Below are 20,076 nucleotides of genomic sequence, written 5' to 3'. Positions count from 1 at the left end.
GAAGTTGTTAGCGAAACTAAAGTAGATTTAGATGGAAAGCTGGTTGTTCCTCAGGAAATAGTTTGCAGTACTTTAAGCCCTAACATAGTTTTACGGGTAGTTATTCAGCAGATATTTTACTTTATTTAGCTGACAGTTTCCTGGAAGACTCTGTGGAGGGCGACTGTGAAAGGAAAAGGCTTAGATACGCAGAACTAAAAGCAGAAGCTGAGCAGCGAGGATGGAAAGTTAGGGTTCGTCCAGTAGAAGTGGGATGTATGTATGTATGTGTGTGTACATTTATGAAGTGTGTGTGTGTGTGTGTGTGTGTTGCGGGGCAGCCTAGCTTTAAATCTTAGGTGCCAACATCTGACAGATCCCATGCTCTGTTGAATCTGCTTCCATGTTTCTATTTATCTATTTTATCTATTGTCTCTTTGCTTTGTTCTGCTCTTTTACTTATTTTTTCTTTTTCTATACTACTTTTTACGTAGTATTCCATCAACCTGCCCACGGACTACAGGTGGAAAATAGCAAGCTGCTACAACCTGGCACAATGCATGTTCTCTTGTACAAGATTAATGTCTTATTGTGCACTGTCCCTGTTTTGAAATAAATACATTACAAATTACAAATGTAGCTAGATCAGTAGTCATATTATTGGGGGAACGGGGAGTGACGGGGCGGGTTTGAAGGAGACAGTGAAGAAATGTCAGATAAGGCAGCTAAATGTAGTCAGTGATTTAGACTAGGGGAAATGATGCCAGCTGGAAGTCAAAATAGAAATAAGAGTTGGTATTGGTAATCTTTCTTCCTTCCTCAATAAAGATGATGGAGTGAGTAAGGGAGAGTTATTTAAGGGAGTGGGGGCGGCCTATTAGTCAGAGACCTTGCTGATGAGTTTGTCTGATTGTGCTTGGCTTCAGGAAAGATAGTATTGGCTATTGTCACGACCGTGAAGCGTCCATGAGCGAAGCCTGGGTGTTTTGAAAGTTGAGGTACTGGATAGTTCAATTCAGCTTTATTTAAATAGCACCTAATCCTGACAAATGTCATCTGAAGGCCCCTCAACAGTACAGTTCAATTCATTCAGAATTATTATTTTTATTGCAAAATCAAAATAGTAATAATTATTTTTTACTTATAGATTGTATCTTACATTTTCTTATAGCCATACACAAGCACCAGGTAACTGTGGAAAGAAAAACCTCCCCTTGAACAGGAAGAAACAGACTCAGGAAGGACATCCTCCTGCCTGACTGGTTGGAGGGTGAAAGGACAGGAAAGAGGAGAGAACAGCAACGATGACAGTTCAGGAACAGCTGCTGGGATGAAGGGACACAGATTAATAACAGCAACAGTCAGTACGTTTACATGCACTAACAGAAAGTCAAATTGTTGCCTTAATCCGACTGATATTGAAGTTTTAAAAGCCGTGTATACACCTTAGACCGGCTGTAGTCGAACCAAACTGAAGCTCTTGAGATCGAGCTTTTAGTGCCAGATAATACATCCTAATCTGAGTTATTCCGGCAAGTTCCCACGCTTAGCCGAGCTAGTAACTTGCCCGGGACTTCCCCTTCAGGAAGTGACGAGCCGCAAGAGCAGGAATTACAACAGTCACAGCATCACAATAACACGGTAACAGAAGAAGAAGAGGGAGACTTTGTGTGCATCTTACCTGCAACATGATCAGCTTAGTATGTAAGACGTTTACGGAGCTGCTGCATCGTTAGCGTCCATTTTTTCACAAGTTGTTGTCCTCCTTCGCGCTTGTTTACTAATTGTACCGGAAAAATGCCAACGTGAAAGTGCGTGTGGCGCCACCTAGTGTCGCGGAGTCGGACGCACGTCACTCCATAATTGTAGCAGGGCGAGTGCTACGGGGGCCCGACCGACAGGATAGAGAGGACACGGAGTTTTGTGCAGAACCCTTTTTATTTAGCAAGATCACCAACACACGTGCTTCAGCTCCAGCCCAGCAGCAGCCTCTCCTCTTATAAGGCTGGCAGGGTGGAGAAGTTGACGGGCCACACAGGTACTGTGAATATCTGCATCTAGCATAGCAATGGAAATGTATGGCATGTCGACTAATAATATTACCCAATGGAGGCAAAGATAGGGTGAAAAGAATAGCTTGGTTGTAGTAGCTGTGTTGGAAGTTGTGTTGGTGCAGAGAAGTGAGAGCTGGCATTAGGAAGGTGACTCTGTGACACCAGAGATCCTGCTTAGCCTTAGCCTTAACTACACAGAACACTGGTGAAAGGAGGTTCCCACCAACCCACCGGCTTATGGTCAAGTTGTGGCAATGTCTTTTACTGAGCACTAATCCATCTTTGGCTCACAGGTTTCTTGTGTTTATTTCAGCTTTATTATGACATCAGTTCCCACAAACAGTCCTTGAACTTCTCCCCAGAAATGACTGAAAATATCTTTGACTCAAGTCAAGATGCAATCGGGTTCCTCACTGGACTTGCCTGAATTAAGATAATTATTAACAAAAATCAGTATGCTGCTATTAGAACTTCTTTCCTTGTCCAGATGAATGGAAATCTAATCACTGATGTGTATTTCTGGACTGGAACTACCATTCAAAATATTTCTGTGTCAATGATATTTGCAACTTACCTTAACTGAAAAACTAAAACAATCCTCATCTCCACAGCCTTTCCCACTGCTCGTCCATGTCGATACTGAACAGAAACACATGTAGGTCATGGAGGTTGAAGATACAGATCAATAATAAAATGACAGAGGGGAAAAACAATATTCACCACCAGGACTTACATGGTAGTCCTAAAAAAACTGACAGCTTCATCTTCAGTTTTGATGATCATCAGTAAGATAAATGGAGTTCAGCTTCAACCACTGCAGAAGAGATTAAGATTGAGAAAAACAGAAGAAAATTTCCTTTGGCTCAATAAATGGAGTGACCTGGTCCACCTGTCTTATAACAGACTAGTAGGAGATGAAGATGGGGCTGTGTATCTGCTGAGCATCAGAAGAAATGAGAAAACTCCCAGTGTTTATGGTTCCAGACTCAAAGCAGGACACTGATAATAGGCTGACACTGGAAACAGTCGGTGTTAAGTCTTATCTCCGGGTTGTTGGTAAACAACAACGCAGGCACAGACACAGCTCCGCTCTTCTTTATTTCTCGCCTTTGGCTGACGATTGATTGTTTGGAAAATTTGTTTCCTCCCAAGACACAAAGATGTAAGGAGTCTTTAAAACGTCCTGTGAAAAGTAAGTTACAATTTTTAGTCATCCAATAACTTTAATTTTAAAACTCTGATGATAATATTCAAGGTGACCACAACCCCTAATGAAACTACACCAAACATGTCATTATTGATGTTATTTCATGCTATTCTTGTAAAGTTTTACAGCTCATTTATTTGAGTTGCAGGGATTGATCCATGCCCAGCTCTGAAAGGCGGTTGATGCTGAGAGTCAGAGGCAGCTCAGCATGCAGGGACAGTGAAGGGAGTCATGTTACTGAAGGATGCTGGGTAGTTATCACTCAAATGTGATGCAGATTAATACTAGACGCAATGACTTTCAAACTGCAAATCCAAAATGTACACACAAATAACATTTACTCAGTGCAATGTCATCAGTTTATAGTCTCCATGAAAGCCATTGCAGTTTTAAAGGCATCATGTAGAACATGCTTGAAGTCAACATTTATTTTAAATACATTTGTGTCAAATTATTTTCAGTATCAATTATAACATATCAGTGCTAATGATGCTGATTCTGTTTCTGTAACAGTTTTTAATACAGGTAAAAGTAGGTATCTAAAAACCTTTTAAAATGCACCAGAATGCAGGAAATGACTTGTACTTTATAACATTTTCCCCCAGACCTCAACCAGTGTTTTTTCTCTGTTACGGGCATTTTTCCCACATGAAGGAAAAGCTTCATCCACAAGGGGACTTGTTTCAGCAGCAAACACTGCTAAAAGCTATCCAGGCAAGCGGAGACGTGCACTGATATAACATTGAAACGCAAAGAGATACAGTTTCTCCTCCACAGTAGCATTGTAGCATATCCCAGTAACTACAAGCAGCAACACCCAGTCCATTGAGCAGCAGCTTAGCCAAACTGTCATAATCAAAATTTGAAGCAGTCTGCACCGCCACCTCAAGTCTTCTGCACCAATTTGAAGTTTTCCTTTCTGTTCCCCACAAAGACACGAGGAAGGTCACTTTTGCAGTATTGCTTCATTTTAGTAAGGCAAGGCAAGTTTATTTGTTTAGCACAATTCAACACAAGGTAATTCAAAGTGCTTTACATCAACATTAAAAGAGGCAAGACACAATTAAACAGTAAATAACAAATAAAATGAAATAAAATCATAAGAAAAGAGGTAATATAATAAAAAGCACAAGTTGTTAAACAGTAAGGGCAGCAGGTACATCTCACTCTTACAATGGCAAGAATTACATTTCTATATTTTCAAAATGTACAAAGACCGGGTCAAATACAGTATTAGAAACGTAATCTGTAAAAATTCGTACAGTGAATTGAACCAATTTGAGGGGGCACGGTGGCGCAGCTGGTAGTGCAGCCGTCTCACAGCAAGAAGGTCCTGGGTTCGATTTCCGCCGGGGACGCTGTGGGCGCTGAAGTGCGTGTTAGTTCCCCCATGACTTCAGCACCCTCACCATGGCTGGGGTTGGCGAAAGGATCTTTCTGTGTGGAGTTTGCATGTTCTCCCCGTGTTCCCCTGGGTAGCTAATGGGAGCTACCCTCACAAAAACATGCAACTCTGGCTCTACTGCCCTCTCTGGCCAACCGGGGAACAGATGGGGTGGGGAGGATCCGGCCGGAATAACGTGATCCTTCCACACGCTACGTCTGGCCGGAGAAACCCCACCCTGTCTGGTGAAAAGATGCGACTCCTCAGGTTAAGGAGGAGACCTGAGCTCAGTGCAGGAACTCCGGGGTTGGTAGAGGATGGCAATGCCCAGGACTGTTAGGTAGGAGCACTGGGTGATAAAAATGGGGAAAAAACCGGGATAAAAATATAAATTAAAAAAATAAAAAAGAATTGAACCAATTTGACAATTCTATGCCACAATGCCTGTTTCCATGGGTAGCTATACTGTAGAATGAAGAAAGACAACTCGTACCACGAAATTAAAGAGATTAGTACACCGAACTTTATGATTTGACCGTTTAACGTTAGCTACCCAAAAATCCAACATTACCTGATACAAAATGGGAACCACAAATCCACGTTTCGGTGCCTGGAATCCAGTTGTTTCTGTTTGTTTGTTTGTTTGTTTTATTACGATCCCCATTAGCTTTTGCAAAAAGCAGCAGCTATTCTTCCTGGGGTCGTCATACACTCGTAGGTGACAATACAGTGTACACACAATACAAACCAAACAGAAGAAATACTAATTCACAAATATATACAAAAACACAAAAATTCACACATACAAAACATATAAACAAGAAAACATACAAGACAAGACAAGCTCCTACATTGAATCATCACGAATACTTTGTTACATTACAAAGATGCCATGACCCAACAATATGAGTTAAATATTTAATTATTTAATTAATTAGTTATTAAATATTAATTCTTAAAATTTTGTGTTGAATAATAATCTTTTAATTTCATTTTAAAACTTAGCACATTTTTCTGTTGCGTTATATAATCAGGAAGTAAATTCCACTCCCTCATTGCTCTGTATATCACTGTGCCAGCAGATGTGTTCGATTTCGGTAAGGTAAAGCAACCTCTAGCAGCATGTCTTGTTGAATAATTATGAGTTTCTGAACTGAAGGTTAATTTTCCATACAAAAGTCTTGGCATTTTTGAAATAATAACATTTCTTATAAAAACCATCAACAAGTACATAAATCTATTTCTTATATCTAGCCAGCAGAGACTGTCATGCATTTTAGCAACATTTGTCCTTCTTCCACATGAAAGAGCAACACGTGCTGCTTTATTCTGAGCCAGTTGCAGCTTTCTTATATTTCCCAATGATGTGTTTGACCAGACAACAGTACAATAATTCAGATGTGACAAAACCAAGGCTTGAATTACTTGATTAGTGGTTTGTGGCGTAAGATAATTTTTGCATCTCCTGATCATTGATAAAATATTTCCAATTTTTGTTACTATTCTCTGTATGTGTTTGTCCCATGTTAATGTATTATCAATAATAATCCCCAACAGTTTAACTTCATTAACTTGTTTGATTGTTTCATTATTAATGGTAAGATCAAGCCTTGGATTCGAACGCAATGTGTGGTTTGTTCCAACAATCATCCCAGTGGTCTTCGACACATTCAAAATAAGTTTATTGCTATTAATCCAATCCATAACTAATTTAATTTCCTCTCTTAAATTTGTATTTAAATCACTAATTGTTTCTTCTGATAAATAAATTGTACTATCATCTGCATACAATGCCATGTGTGCTTTATTTAATACCAAGGGGAAATCATTAGTAAAAATAGAAAATAAAAGAGGCCCAAGGCAACTTCCTTGAGGTACTCCATGTTTAACATACATTGTATTTGATTCACTTCCATTAAAATAAACAAATTGCTGTCTCTCGCTCAAATAACTATTAATTGTTAACAATGCAGAAGAAGAAAAACCATAACGCTTTAGTTTTTCTAATATTAACTCATGATCCAATATATCAAACGCTGCAGAAAAATCAAGAAAAATAGCTCCAATAATTTTCTTTTGTTTGAGATTATTATACCAGTCGTCCACCATCTGAGTTAAGGCTGTTGCTGTAGAGTATTTTTCTCTGTATGCGTGCTGGAAATCAGTAAATAAATTATTCTTTGAAAAATAAAACTGAATTTGTTCAAACACAATTCTCTCCATTATTTTACTCAAAATAGGTAATAAACTTATTGGTCTACTGTTAGACTCAGAAAACTGCAACTTTTTATTTTTTGGTATAGGTATAATTTTTGCAATTTTCCATCCCTGTGGCCATTTATTTTTTGTAAAACATAAATTAATTATATGTGTAATCACTGGAGCAACAATAGAAACAATAGGCTTGAGAAGTCTTACATCAAGAAAATCAACTCCAGGTGGTTTATTTTTGCAACTCATTAACATTAACTCAACTTTTGAAGCAGTAACATTTTTAAAATTAAAAGTACAATCTTTATGCTCCATTATCTGATTTACTAATCTAACCGCTAGGTCAGTGTTATTATGCTGTACAGTTCTCTTAAGTTTCTCTATTTTACTTATAAAATAATTATTTAAATGATTTGCAATGTCTTTTGGTTTAGTGAAAAACTCCCCTCCAATTTCTAAATAAGATGGTGTATACTTAGCATTGCCTTTAATTAAATAACTTAAGGTGCTCCATAATCTTTTACTATCGTGTTTAATTTCATGAATAATATTACCATAGTACTTTTTTTTCTTTCTCTTATTTAGTTTAGTAACAAAATTTCTTAATTTACAATAAACTTGCCAATCTGACTTAATACACGATGATAAAGCTATCTGTTTTGCCTGATCTCTTTCAATCATGTATTCTTTCAATTCTTTGTCCAACCATGGAGAGTTGATGGCTCTAACTGTTGATTTTCTCACAGGTGCGTGCTTATCTATAACATTCGTTAAAGTTTCATCAAAAACCTGAAAGGCAGCCTCAGGATCATCAAGCAGCAGAATATCCGTTAACCTAGCATTTGCAATATCTCTCACATATTTTTCTTGATCAAAATTTTTAAATGATCTCTTTTTAATTATCTTAAAACCTTCCTTTGGTACTTTTGTTTTCCTAACAATTGCGATTAAATTATGATCAGTGCATCCTATAGGCATCGATATAGCTTTCGAGCATACGTCTGGAGTGTTCAAATAGAGATGATCAATACATGTTGCCACTTGCTTGCCATTCTTATCAAAACTAATTCTTGTTGGTTTATCCATTGCTTGAAATAATCCAGAAGCTGCACATGTATCTATTAATTTCCTTCTCATTGGACACGACAAAGACCTCCAGTCTACATTCATATCGGCCATAAAATAGATTTCATCATTAGTACTACAAACAGAATCTAACATATCACACAATTTATCTAAATATTCCTGGTTAGCACTGGGTGGTCTGTAACCACATCCAATAAGTATAGGTTTGAGATGTTTTAAATGCACTTGCAACCAAATAACTTCAATGTCTGATTGCATTAAATCATTCCTTATTTTAGCAGGCAGATGGCTCTGCACATAAATACAGACTCCACCTCCATAAGCATTTCTATCTTTTCTATAAATATTAAACCCATCTACCATTACGGATGTGTCCTCAAAAGTAGAGTCTAAATGTGTCTCTGACACCGCTAAAATATGCAAATTATTCAACATTAATATGTCTCCCACTTCATTTAATTTGTTCCTAATACTACATATATTTATATGGGCCATTTTCAAGCCTTTCTTTGGTAATTTATGTAACATCAAACATTTCATTCAATTTTATACTCTTAGATTCACGACAGGAGCCACACGAAAAACACTTAACTCTATGACTAGTACAAACACATAAACACACAAATTTAGTAACACTTAGTATTGCCACCGCAATTCTATCACTCGTCATCCCATAAAAATAAGTCAAACTCCATTATTAGCATATTTAAATTAACTCGGTTAATTATCCATTTTATCTATTTACTTTACCACGAAAAAAAAAAAAAAAAAACTCATTCTCAGTCAAAAACGAGAAGATGGATTAATATAATTCCCATTTTAATCTCAAATTAACTTAAAACAAGCAATTATTTGCTAACTTCCTCCGTCAAAATTCAAATACTCCTGGACTCAAATCTCTCCACTGAACTCATAGTTTTAATTCACACATTAACACAAATTATAGTAACTATCTTATCACCTATACATCACTTCAAAAATATATATATATATATATATATATATATATATATATATATATATTTTTTTTTTTTTTTTTTTTTATTCCCAAATGTTTAATGCGTTCATCTATTCAATGCATAACTTTCATTTATTAGACCTGCTGCACACAGGCCAACGGATCGTGTGTCCTCAAACTTAACTTCTTAACTCCTTTTTAAGTCCAAAGTTCATTCCCGTTATCCATAATCAAGTTCCAGACCATTATCTATAGTGCAGTAAGTCATTGTTCGTCTTTATCCCCAATTACTCACAGCCATCCTGCGCTCTCTCTCCGATTTTAGTCCTCGCGTCATCATCCACTGTCAGATGGATAGATTTTTTCATCGTAGAATTTCTCAGCCTCAGTAGCATTCCGAAACATCTTCTTCTCTCCATTGAAGGTTATTATGAGGGTGGCAGGATGGATCAGACCACTTTGAATACCAGCCCGGAATAACTTGCCCCTGATGTTGCTGTACAGCGCTCTCCTCCGGGCTGTTTCTGTTGTAAAGTCGGGGAATATTTTCAGTTTCATATCTTTGTACTCCAAGACTTTCTCCTGCTTTGCTATTTTCAAAATAGCCTCCTTCGCCATGAAATGTTGCAGTCTAACGATCATCGGCCTTGGACCAGGGCCTTTTCCCGCAACTCTGTGCGCAATTTCTACTTCAGGTTGGCAGGGAAGCTTCTTCTGTCCCTTGAAAACCTCCTTCAGCAGCACAGTCATATATTCAGTTGCATTATCCCCTTCTACTCCCTTGTCAAGCCCAAAGACTCTTAAATTAAATCTCCGGCTGTAACTTTCCAATCTGTCAGTTTTCTCTCTCAGCTCTTTATTTTCTTTCTGAAGTATGCTGCACATATTCTGGAGCGTGCCACAGTCCTTCTCCAGCATGTTTATCTGATCAGACTGATTCGACAGTGCCACCTCCATACCGGTCACTTTTTCTGCACAAACCTTAACATCGCGCTTTATGGAGGCGAGTTGCGGCTGCAGTTCATCCATATGTGATTTCAGCTCCTCCCGTATGATCAAGCGGATCAAAGTGGACATTTCCTCTCTATCCATCTCTTTTACCTGTAGATCCACGCGTGCCACAGATAAGACAGGTGGATTGTTAACAGGTGGTTCGGGGATTGGCGTCTGCTTTCCTCCTCTTTTCCTTCTCGTAGTCATTAAACTCCCAAAAACGCACTGCTCCGGTCCAGGCTCAATCTCCACAGTTTTATCAAAAATCAGTTATGTCCATCAAGATTTAGGCTACACAACTATTTTTAACCATATTTTACTTGGAGTTTTCAAGTTTTCGACGTCCTCAGCCCTCAAACATTCCAAACATTCCTCACATTCCTCACGTGCCGACGGACATGACGTCAGAGGGACTTTGATATTAACAGTGAATTGCAGCGATCCATTTGTCTCTCTTAAGCTTATTTTTGGGCAGTCTGTAAAACGATAACTCAGATTTCTTGCTAAATCTATAAGTACAGTCGATCGCACAACAGCTCTTTCCCATTTTAGATGTTTTCCAGTTGCTCAAACTGAAAGTTTACGCTGCAACTCAGTCTTTCTGACACTCAGTCTTTCTGACACTCAGTGGGCGTAACCTGCTTAAAGTCACATTCGTGACGTCATGCGCATTCCCTCTATAGGTTCATAACTGGAGCACAGCAAGAAAGGAGGAAACAAAGGATTAACCAATTTATCAATTGCCACCAGTATAACACTGGGTACGAGTCAGTGTCCCGCTATTAAGTGCTGGCTGCTGGTGGGGTAGACCTGGTTTCTTTTGCAGCTGAAGTCTTGTCTGATGAGGTAGACCCGGTGTCGGTTGTAGCCGGGGTCTTGTCCGGTGTTGTAGATCTGGGGCCTCATGTATAAAAAGTGTGTTGCGCAAAAAACTTGCTTACACAATTTTCCACACACAAGACAGGATGTTCACAGATCAACTTTGTGTGGATTTGTGCGTACCGCCATGCAAATTGTTTTAGTTGGAGTCCCCAACTCTACAGTAATGAAACTCGCTTTTATACACTGAAATATGTTCTTCTATATCTCCTTTTCTTCAGGTTTGAACGCTCATGATTTACACCGCAACGACAAAAGAAAACCATAGTTTAGACCTTAAAGCCAACTTAGTTAACTGGTCAGTTTCCTCTGTTTGTCTTACATGAAGATGTGAACGCACATCAATGAGGGATGGATTGTGAGGCGCACATTACATGGAATGAGATGAACTTTCATTCTCACTGAGAAGAAAACGCTGTCGATGATCAAATTAATTAAGAAGTTTTAAAATGATAAGGTTAGACAATTGTTTGCGTTTCCTATAAGTGAGTGTGTGAAGTTGCCTGCAATAGCATACAGAAACAGTGGAAGGGAGGACTGCGGGTGAATCTGAAGATGGAACAGAAGTATATTTAGTGGGAAGAAGATTATTTCAGTAATTCAGCCTAAGAACAAAAGGAGGGTAATAAGTTCTACCCGTGACAATTGTGTCTGCTTGGTTTATGGGGTTTGAATGAATCGCAGGCAAACACTGAGAGGAGGGGGGATGGGGGGTGAGATGAAGAGGAGATGAAGAGGAGATGAAGAGGAGTGGAGCTCTGCGGTATCTGTCAGCTGGAGAGATCTGGACTGTCAACTGTACGTCTGCAGTTACATCTGGCAGCCTGCTGGGTGGGTCTCATCACCTTTTTGAAAGAGCATCAAGACCCCCCCAAAAATTACAATTATCTTTAAAACCTAAACTAAAACACCTACCGGTGGTCTGAAGCTTGGAGTACAGCCTAAGAATTCTGCTAAGGAGAACCGGTCTCATAGAGTGGAGGCTGAAACCGGTCTGGGAGCGTTTGTAGACACAAGGGCTGCTGGGAGTTCACACTTCCTTCCTTTGACTGTTTGAATAAATAAGTTAATGATGTTTGATGAGGAGATAAAATTCAAACATTTTAGATTCTGGAGTGTGTCAGACGCTGAGATTATGAGCAGAATGATAAAGAGTCCAGGATGTTGTGCATAATGGATCTGCTGGCACTCCTCGAGGATTATAATTTATACTGTATGTATGGCAGGATCAGGATGGATCAGGAAGATTTCCTGGCTCATGATGAGTGCTGGATAATATGCAGATTTAGATTCCCTGGAGAAGTGCTCTGGGGTCTAAGTGCTGAACTGGATCCAGTTTGAAGTCCAGTCCACTTACAGGTGTTGACCACTCTCGGGTTTCTGGCAAAAAAGGCTATTTCCAGTGGGAACTGGCCAACAGTGTCTTCTATGATTAACTACCGGTATATAATGTGAAATTGTCTAACACCCTTTTGGGTTTGAAATAAATGCTATCCTTAGGTGTGGGATATCACAGCTGTCCCTGAGCACAATAAAGCAATGAAAGCCAATTTGTAATTGGTGCAATTCCCTCTACTCATGTTGCCATAAGGGCTTCCTAATGAAAATGATTTTTTCTGTGTGAACCGTAAAAATTTGCATATGATGAATGTAGAGTTCATTTGTTACTCAAACATGGTTCTTTCTAACTTTGGTTGTTCCACACGACTCCTTCATCCTGACTCACAGTAGTGTAGGAACAGACTGTAGGTGACACTGACCCTAACCCTGACCCCTGACCCCTAACTTCTGACCCTGCTAGTGATGGCTCCTTGGTAAGTACGAACGCTGAGGAGGAACAAACTCCCTCCAAACTCCCTCCACCTCTGCTCAAGAACTTCTACTGCTGCACAATAGAGAGTGTCCTGACCTACGGATGCACGGTGTGGTCTGCCAGCTGCACTGCGTCTGAGAAGAAACAACTACAGCGGGTCATCAAGACTGCTCAGTGGATCGTTGGCTCCCCGCTCCCACGTCTGGAGGAGATCCATTCCAACCGTCTCCTCTGAAGGGCCAAAAAGATCTGAGATGACCCCGCTCATCCAGGACACTCTCTATTCTCCAGCCTCCCCTCTGGTAGACTCAGAGTTCTGAGTTCTGCACCGGCCGGCTGAAGAACAGCTTCTTCCCCACATCCGTGAAGAGACTGCTACAGGACTCATAACACCAGTCCTTATGGAAATAATTTCATTGCACTTTATTTTTTGCTGTTTGGGATTCCGACTGTGAATGTAGCTGCTGTCCCTGGAGGATGCTGCCGAAGAAAAACTTTGTTGTATACTGTACAATGAGAATAAAGCTTCTTCTTAAGTACAAGAAAAACATCACCATCTAACACAAGCCTTATTTACTCTTGTTATAACATCGGCTCCGCCTTCAAAAGCGGGGTCCTCACCCCATTAATATACCCACAGAGTGCAGAAGTGCTGCAGTCTAATGTGGCCCACACTCACTCACTACATCCAATCCTCCTCACTTGCTTTTCTTTTATTCGAGATGCCACTACTGTGAACACCAAATATAATGTTTTCCTGGTCTCCATTTTCCCTCAAGCATGTTTACTTCAGTATCAGTGAAATGATGTTGCCATGATGTAGTATAAAATACCATTAATCTGCAGGATGGTGGATAAGCAGAAAGCATTCGTGAGGTGCTTTGCATTGACCATTTGCAGAAAAATGAGGGGGTGTTGAGGGCGGGATATGCACCGAATCCACCTGTGCAAACCAACTATGATTGATAAAGAGAAACTGCTTGCTGATGTGCATATGCACAGTTTTATAAATAAGATCATTTTTGGATTCAAACTTTTAGTGAACATCTTACACACAGTTTTATATGTGAGCACCCAGGTCTTCCCAACCCCCCATGAAGACAGCGCCCTCTCATTCTCCTCACGCTTCCTGTATTTTTGTTGCTGCGTCCAGCTGCAGCATCCATGGCGGGGATTTCGTTTTGGGACGGTGAGAGAGAGCAGCGCTGAGGACTACATGAAGAAGAGTTTTCCAGAGATGCATGACTACACCAGGCGCTTCAATGTCCCGACCACCCCTGAAGGGATCGCCGCCCTCAAGTAAGACCACACATGACACCTTGGCCCGGGTCCTGTTTTGAATCTCTTTTGTTCTGGCTCTCTGAATGTGTTCATATTCTGGTCCTGGTTCTGGTTCTCTGAATTTATTAATCTCCAAAGGGAAAATGAATTATTTTACTAATGATTTAAGTCTCTTCACAGATTAATTGTAGAGTTTTATTGTTGCTGTTTATTGTTTATTGTCCCCCATTATGATCCAGGTCCTGGTCCAGGTTTCGTTCCTCCTAAAGGGGAGTTTTTCTTGCCACTGTTTGGCTTAAGGCTTTTCTCCCACTAGGGGAGTTTTTACCTGCCACTGTTTATGTAATAATTGCTCGGGGGTTTATGTTCTGGTCTCTGGAAAGATCCTAGAGACAACGTCTGTTGTAATAGACGCTATATGAATAAAATTGAATTGAATTGAATATAATAATATAAGATATAATATATGGTTATGTTATTTTGTGGTTCTGGCTATTGGTGTGTGTCCTTCACCAGCCATATTGTCTGTTACATTTTATTAACCCCTAAAACCCTGGTTCTGTCAAAGAGGACTAAAATCACTGATTGTGAGACACGAAAGAGCTGGCTAGAAAAAAAAGACGAGTTGTACAGTATGTAAATGAATGTGTAGTGGATTGTGTTGAAGGAGGAGAGGAGTGTGTTGTGTGTGCGGGATACGTGTAGGTCTGAGAGTTTATTTGAATGTCTTTTTAGGTTGGTGTGGGGATGTAACGATACATATTATAGCATACATGGGGTCTGGAAAGCTTCAGTATACTTTTCTCTATGAATTTTAATAAACAATAATAAATAAAAGATATATATTTTGACTCGGTCAGACAATTCTGTTTTTTAGATCGAGCCAGCCAACTAACAGGATGCATGCAACCAAGAGGAGTTTAAATGTACGGCAGTTGCCGTGGCAACCCCGGAGTAAAAGGACTAAGGACTGTAAAACTCGGTCACATACTTGCAGACACACATTCTTCAAAAGGAACAGAAAACTGCTTTAAGATTGGACTTAAGTTTGCAGCTTCACTTAAATTCAGTATTTCACTGTTTTACTATAATTACTATCATCTTACGCACAGCAAGATTATCATCATTGATTTTTCTTGAGCATTTTTATTATTCATTGGCTGCTTGATGAACCAAGGCCTACTGTAAACCTCTCAAGACGGAGGGAAGATTCCCTCTGAAGTCTCCTGAAGATCATGGGCTCTGAGTCCTGGTACTGAGCCACCTGTCTGTCAGTCTTCAACCTGAGCCATCCGTCTGTCTGTCTTCAACCTGAGCCATCTGTCTGTCTGTCTTCAACCTGAGCCATCTGTCTGTCTGCATTCAACCAGCCTCTGCCAGAGAGACGCCGTCCCTGGGGACACTCCTGGAGACGCGTCTGGGTTTCATCTCTGCCAGCAGAGTTCTAAGCCTTGGCTCACCCGGACCACACTCCTGCCAGAACTATGAGATGTGAAGATCATTTTGGTTGATGTCACAAATTTTCTGATAGAAAGATATTAGTTCAATATTAGTTCTTTTTTTTTTTCTATAGCGTCCATTACAACAGGATTTGTCTTTAGGAGCTTTCCAGAGACCCAGACCTTGACCTTGACTTTACTGTTATTGCAGCTGTTAATTAAAGTTCACAACTAAGTTGTTCTTTTATGTGTGCTTTTCCATGAAGGTAAGATCCCTTCATGAGAATTTACAACTTTAGATGATAGACTGATTCATTCATCTTTGTGATATTACAGAGATAGAAAAGCGAAGGCTTCCGGCTTAGCTTTACATGGGGTGAGACGTAATTAGCGGAGCTCCTGCAGAGTTAATTTTAATTCAGCATTTATTGGCACTTTTTGTATCACTCCCACGGCTTTGGTTTTAACTAACCTATTTTCAACACGGTTACTTCGACGACTTACCACGGAAATGCCTCCAAAGTCCGTCAAAGCGGGGAATAACCCTCCAGCTAACCCGCGGCCTGCTGCTCATGCCGTCTCCTCGCCCCGCGGTGATTCCCCTCCTCCGGAGAGCACCTGCGCTGCGCAGGTTCCAGCTGCGGAGTTCAGCCGGCTTAAAACCGAACTTCTCTCCGCTCTTCGCAATGATGTTGCGGCTGTATTTAGGTCAGAGCTTCAGCAAGCACTGAACGAGAATTTAACGTCCATTAAGTCCGAGCTGCTTTCCCTTAAAGCTGATCTTTCTGGCAGTATTTCCTCCATGAAGGCGGACGTCGCGGGTCTCGCAGCCACGGTCGCTGGGATGGAGCTCTCGCTCTCAAGCTGCTCAGATGACATCGTTGCTCTCCAGAAAAAAGTTGATCACTTGTCGAAAGAATATGTGAGGCTGGAGGACAGATGCGAGGATTTGGAGTCAAGGTCCCGTCAGCAGAACCTGCGGATTATTGGCGTCCCGGAGGAGGATCCTGACTCTTCATCTGCAGCCGGCGTTTCCAGGCTCCTGGCGGAAGCCTTCTCCCTCGACGCAGAGCCGGTGGTGGACCGAGCCCACCGCACCCTCATGCCGAGACCGAAGACCGGGGAGCGGCCCCGCGCAATAGTGGCAAGGCTCCATTATTACACCGACTGCGCTGACATCCTGAGAAAGGCGAGAGAGCGGCAGCGGATAAAAGTCCGGGGTATGAGCATCTCCGTGTTCCCGGACCACACAGCCAAGACAGCGCGGGCGCGCGCTGCCTTTAATGACGTGCGCCGTCAGCTGCGGGAGATTGAAGGAGTCCGGTATGGATTGCTGTATCCAGCCCGGCTGCGTGTAACCCATGATGGCCAGCAGCGTGACTTCACGTCGCCAGATGAAGCCCTGGCATTCATCAGGAAAATAAAAAAAGTGACTACCAGCTAATTTTCTGGGACGATTTATCCAGCTTGCTGTCCATGCGGGACTCTGGCCCGGGGTGAGTGACTGAGTCAATTCAGAAAATGGGACTTTATGTCGTAATTTTTTTTAATTTTTTTAATTTTTTAATTTTTTAATTTTTTTTTTTTTTTTTTTTTTTTTAATTAATTTTTTTTTTTTTTTTTTTTTCTTCTAACTATCAATGGGAACAACACCGTTTAAAATTGAAGGCCTAATCATTTCTCTGGTATGATGCCTTGATTAGAAAATATGCACACACCCCTGTCTTTGCTTAAATTGTGTGCATGTGTGTGCGTGTCTGTGTGGGTGTGCGAGTACATATATGTATATATCATTGTTCTATAGGCCAAAGATCTCCTTAATTTTAATTAACGTTTGTTGTTACCCTGACAAGACAGCGATCGTCAGAATGGCTCAGATTGTTGGTTTCATATGCCTCCATGCGGGACTCTGGCCCGGGTTGAGTGACTGAGTCAATTCAGAAAATGGGACTTTATGTCGTAATTTTTTTTTTTTTTTTTTTTTTTTTTATTTATTAATTTTTTTTTTTTTTTTTTTTTTTTTTTTTTTTTTCTCTCTCTCTTCTAACTATCAATGGGAACAACACCGTTTAAAATTGAAGGCCTAATCATTTCTCTGGTATGATGCCTTGATTAGAAAATATGCACACACCCCTGTCTTTGCTTAAATTGTGTGCATGTGTGTGCGCGTCTGTGTGGGTGTGCGAGTACATATATGTATATATCATTGTTCTATAGGCCAAAGATCTCCTTAATTTAATTAACGTTTGTTGTTACCCTGACAAGACAGCGTTCGTCAGAATGGCTCAGATTGTTGGTTTCATATGCCTCATATTTTATTTTATATATATATTTTTTTTTAAGGTTTTAACTCTGCAGGAGCTAATTTTGTTTTCGTTTTTGTATCTAGCTTTACAGTCGAAAGCATCTCCTTTCGAGAATGGCTTCCTTTGAAGCCAGCACGGCTGTTTCCATCGTTTGGGGATGGGATCATCTAATGTGCGTTGGGTGGGTGGGCGGGGGTTATGGGATGTTGGCTTTTTGTCTCTGTAGGTATGTATATACTCCTGAGTTTTGTTTGTTTTGGTTTTCCCTTTTACCTTTTTTCCTTATATCTCCTCTGGTGGTGGGTGAGTCGGTCTTATTTTCTCTCAGAGAATGCCTATGAGCGATCGTAATCTGCACAAGCCTGATACTGGATCAAACATTACATTCACTAGCTGGAATGTTAAAGGTGTGAATAATCCAATTAAGCGATCAAAGATTTTTTCACATTTGAAACGCTTGGACACTGACATAGCTTTCCTTCAGGAAACTCATTTGCGAAATAAAGATCATTTCAGACTCAAACGAGCTTGGGTGGGTGATATTTTTCATTCAAATTTTGATTCTAGGTCTAGAGGAGTAGCAATTTTGATCAACAAAAGAGTCAATTTCTCCGTCTCCAGGACAATATCTGATAAGAATGGTAGATATCTTATTGTTGCGGGCACTCTATACTGTAACCCTGTATTGTTGGTGAATATATATGCCCCTAATTTTGATGACCCCAATTTTACGGATAGGCTGTTTGGCAACCTCCCTTTCTTAAATACGCATATTACAATACTGGGCGGTGATCTGAATTGTGTTATTAATCCTTCTTTGGACCGTTCGAATCCTCGTACTTTGACTCAATCCTCTATGTCAAAATCTATTACCGATTTTACAGTCAAGAACGGGCTTGTTGATCCGTGGAGGTTCTCACATCCTGGAGATAAGGAATTCTCTTTTTTTTCTCAAGTACATCAGTCATATTCACGTATTGACTATTTTTTTGTTGATGGCTCTCTTCTCCCCAAAGTTACTTCTGTCGTATACCACCCAATTGTTATTTCGGATCACGCCCCTCTAACTTTGAATATAACATGGTCTGAGCGCCCCCGTTTTTCTTCTCCCTGGAGGTTTAATCCATTGCTTTTATCCGACGATGCATTTAATGTTTCTATATCTGCTTCAATAGATGATTTCATTGCATTAAACAAAACAGACTCTACCAGTTTTTCGCTAGTATGGGAATCACTCAAAGCATATTTGCGAGGACAGATTATCTCTTATTCAGCATACGCCAGTAAAATCCGCAGGGCTAAATTACAGGAGCTCACATCTAAAATTCAGGACACAGACAGACTAAACTCAGTTAACCCAAGTCCGAGTTTACTGAAACAACGGCTTGATTTGCAGTCAAAATTCGATCTTATAGCGACAGCCGATTCTGAACGGCTCCTATTACGCGCTCATGCCAACTATTATGAACACGGCGATAAACCAAGCAGGTTATTGGCTCACCAATTAAAAAGGCAAGCAACGTCGAGACTGATTCCCAGCATTAGAGATTCTAATGGCACACTTACCACCGATCCAATTGCCATCAACACAATTTTTAAGTCATACTACTCCTCTCTCTATGAGTCAGAATCTCCACTTGACACAGCAGAAATGACCTCCTTTCTTGATAATATCACTGTCCCTACTATTAATTTGGATGTGGCTAATGGCCTCGATGCTCCTTTCAGCTTGCAAGAAATTGCTGCCGCCATTGAAGCTACGCAAAGCAACAAGGCCCCTGGTCCCGATGGGTTCGGAGCTGAGTTTTTCAAAAAATTCAAAGACAAATTAGCCCCCCTTTTACTTTCAATGTACAATGAGTCCCTTGATCATGGCTCATTGCCTCCCTCTTTAATGCAGGCGTCCATTGCCCTCCTTTTGAAGAAGGACAAGGACCCTGAATCATGCACTTCTTACAGGCCCTTGTCTTTACTGAATGTGGATGTCAAAATTTTAGCCAAAGCACTAGCAATTCGTCTTGATAAGATCCTTCCTAGCATCATATCTGAGGAGCAGAATGGTTTCATCAAGGGACGCCAGCTCTTTTATAATGTTCGTACACTTCTTAATGTGATTCTCTCTAAAGATTCTTCTCCACTCCCTGAAGTTGTTATCGCAATTGATGCTGAAAAAGCGTTTGATCGTGTCGAATTTAACTATCTTTTTGCAACACTTCATAAATTCGGATTTGGACACAGGTTTATATCGTGGATTAGACTTCTTTACACTTCCCCTCAGGCCAGCATTCACACCAATGACAACTACTCCACTTATTTTACATTATCACGTGGCACGAGACAGGGCTGCCCTCTCTCCCCTTTGCTATTCGCTCTATCCGTCGAACCACTTTCAATTGCTCTAAGAACTCTTCCTCTATTTCGCGGAGTCTCTAGGTCCAATGTGGAACTCAAATTGTCACTTTATGCAGACGACCTCCTTTTATATG

The 20,076-nt window shown here is 40.5% G+C and overlaps 1 protein-coding gene across 1 annotated transcript in view; it reads left to right on the top strand.

Moving 5' to 3' along the window:
• grin3bb (glutamate receptor, ionotropic, N-methyl-D-aspartate 3Bb) overlaps positions 1-20,076 on the top strand; it is a 58,733-nt gene that overhangs the window by 22,584 nt on the left and 16,073 nt on the right. Inside the window, 1 exon segment of the mRNA XM_061738944.1 lies at positions 13,718-13,863. Within this exon segment, the coding sequence (XP_061594928.1) occupies positions 13,718-13,863 (146 nt within the window).

Source organism: Cololabis saira, chromosome 13 (genome assembly GCF_033807715.1).
Source record: "Cololabis saira isolate AMF1-May2022 chromosome 13, fColSai1.1, whole genome shotgun sequence".
Taxonomy (NCBI): domain Eukaryota; kingdom Metazoa; phylum Chordata; class Actinopteri; order Beloniformes; family Belonidae; genus Cololabis; species Cololabis saira.
The sequence above is the reverse complement of the archived record's forward strand: the minus strand, read 5'-3'. Positions and strand labels throughout refer to the sequence as shown.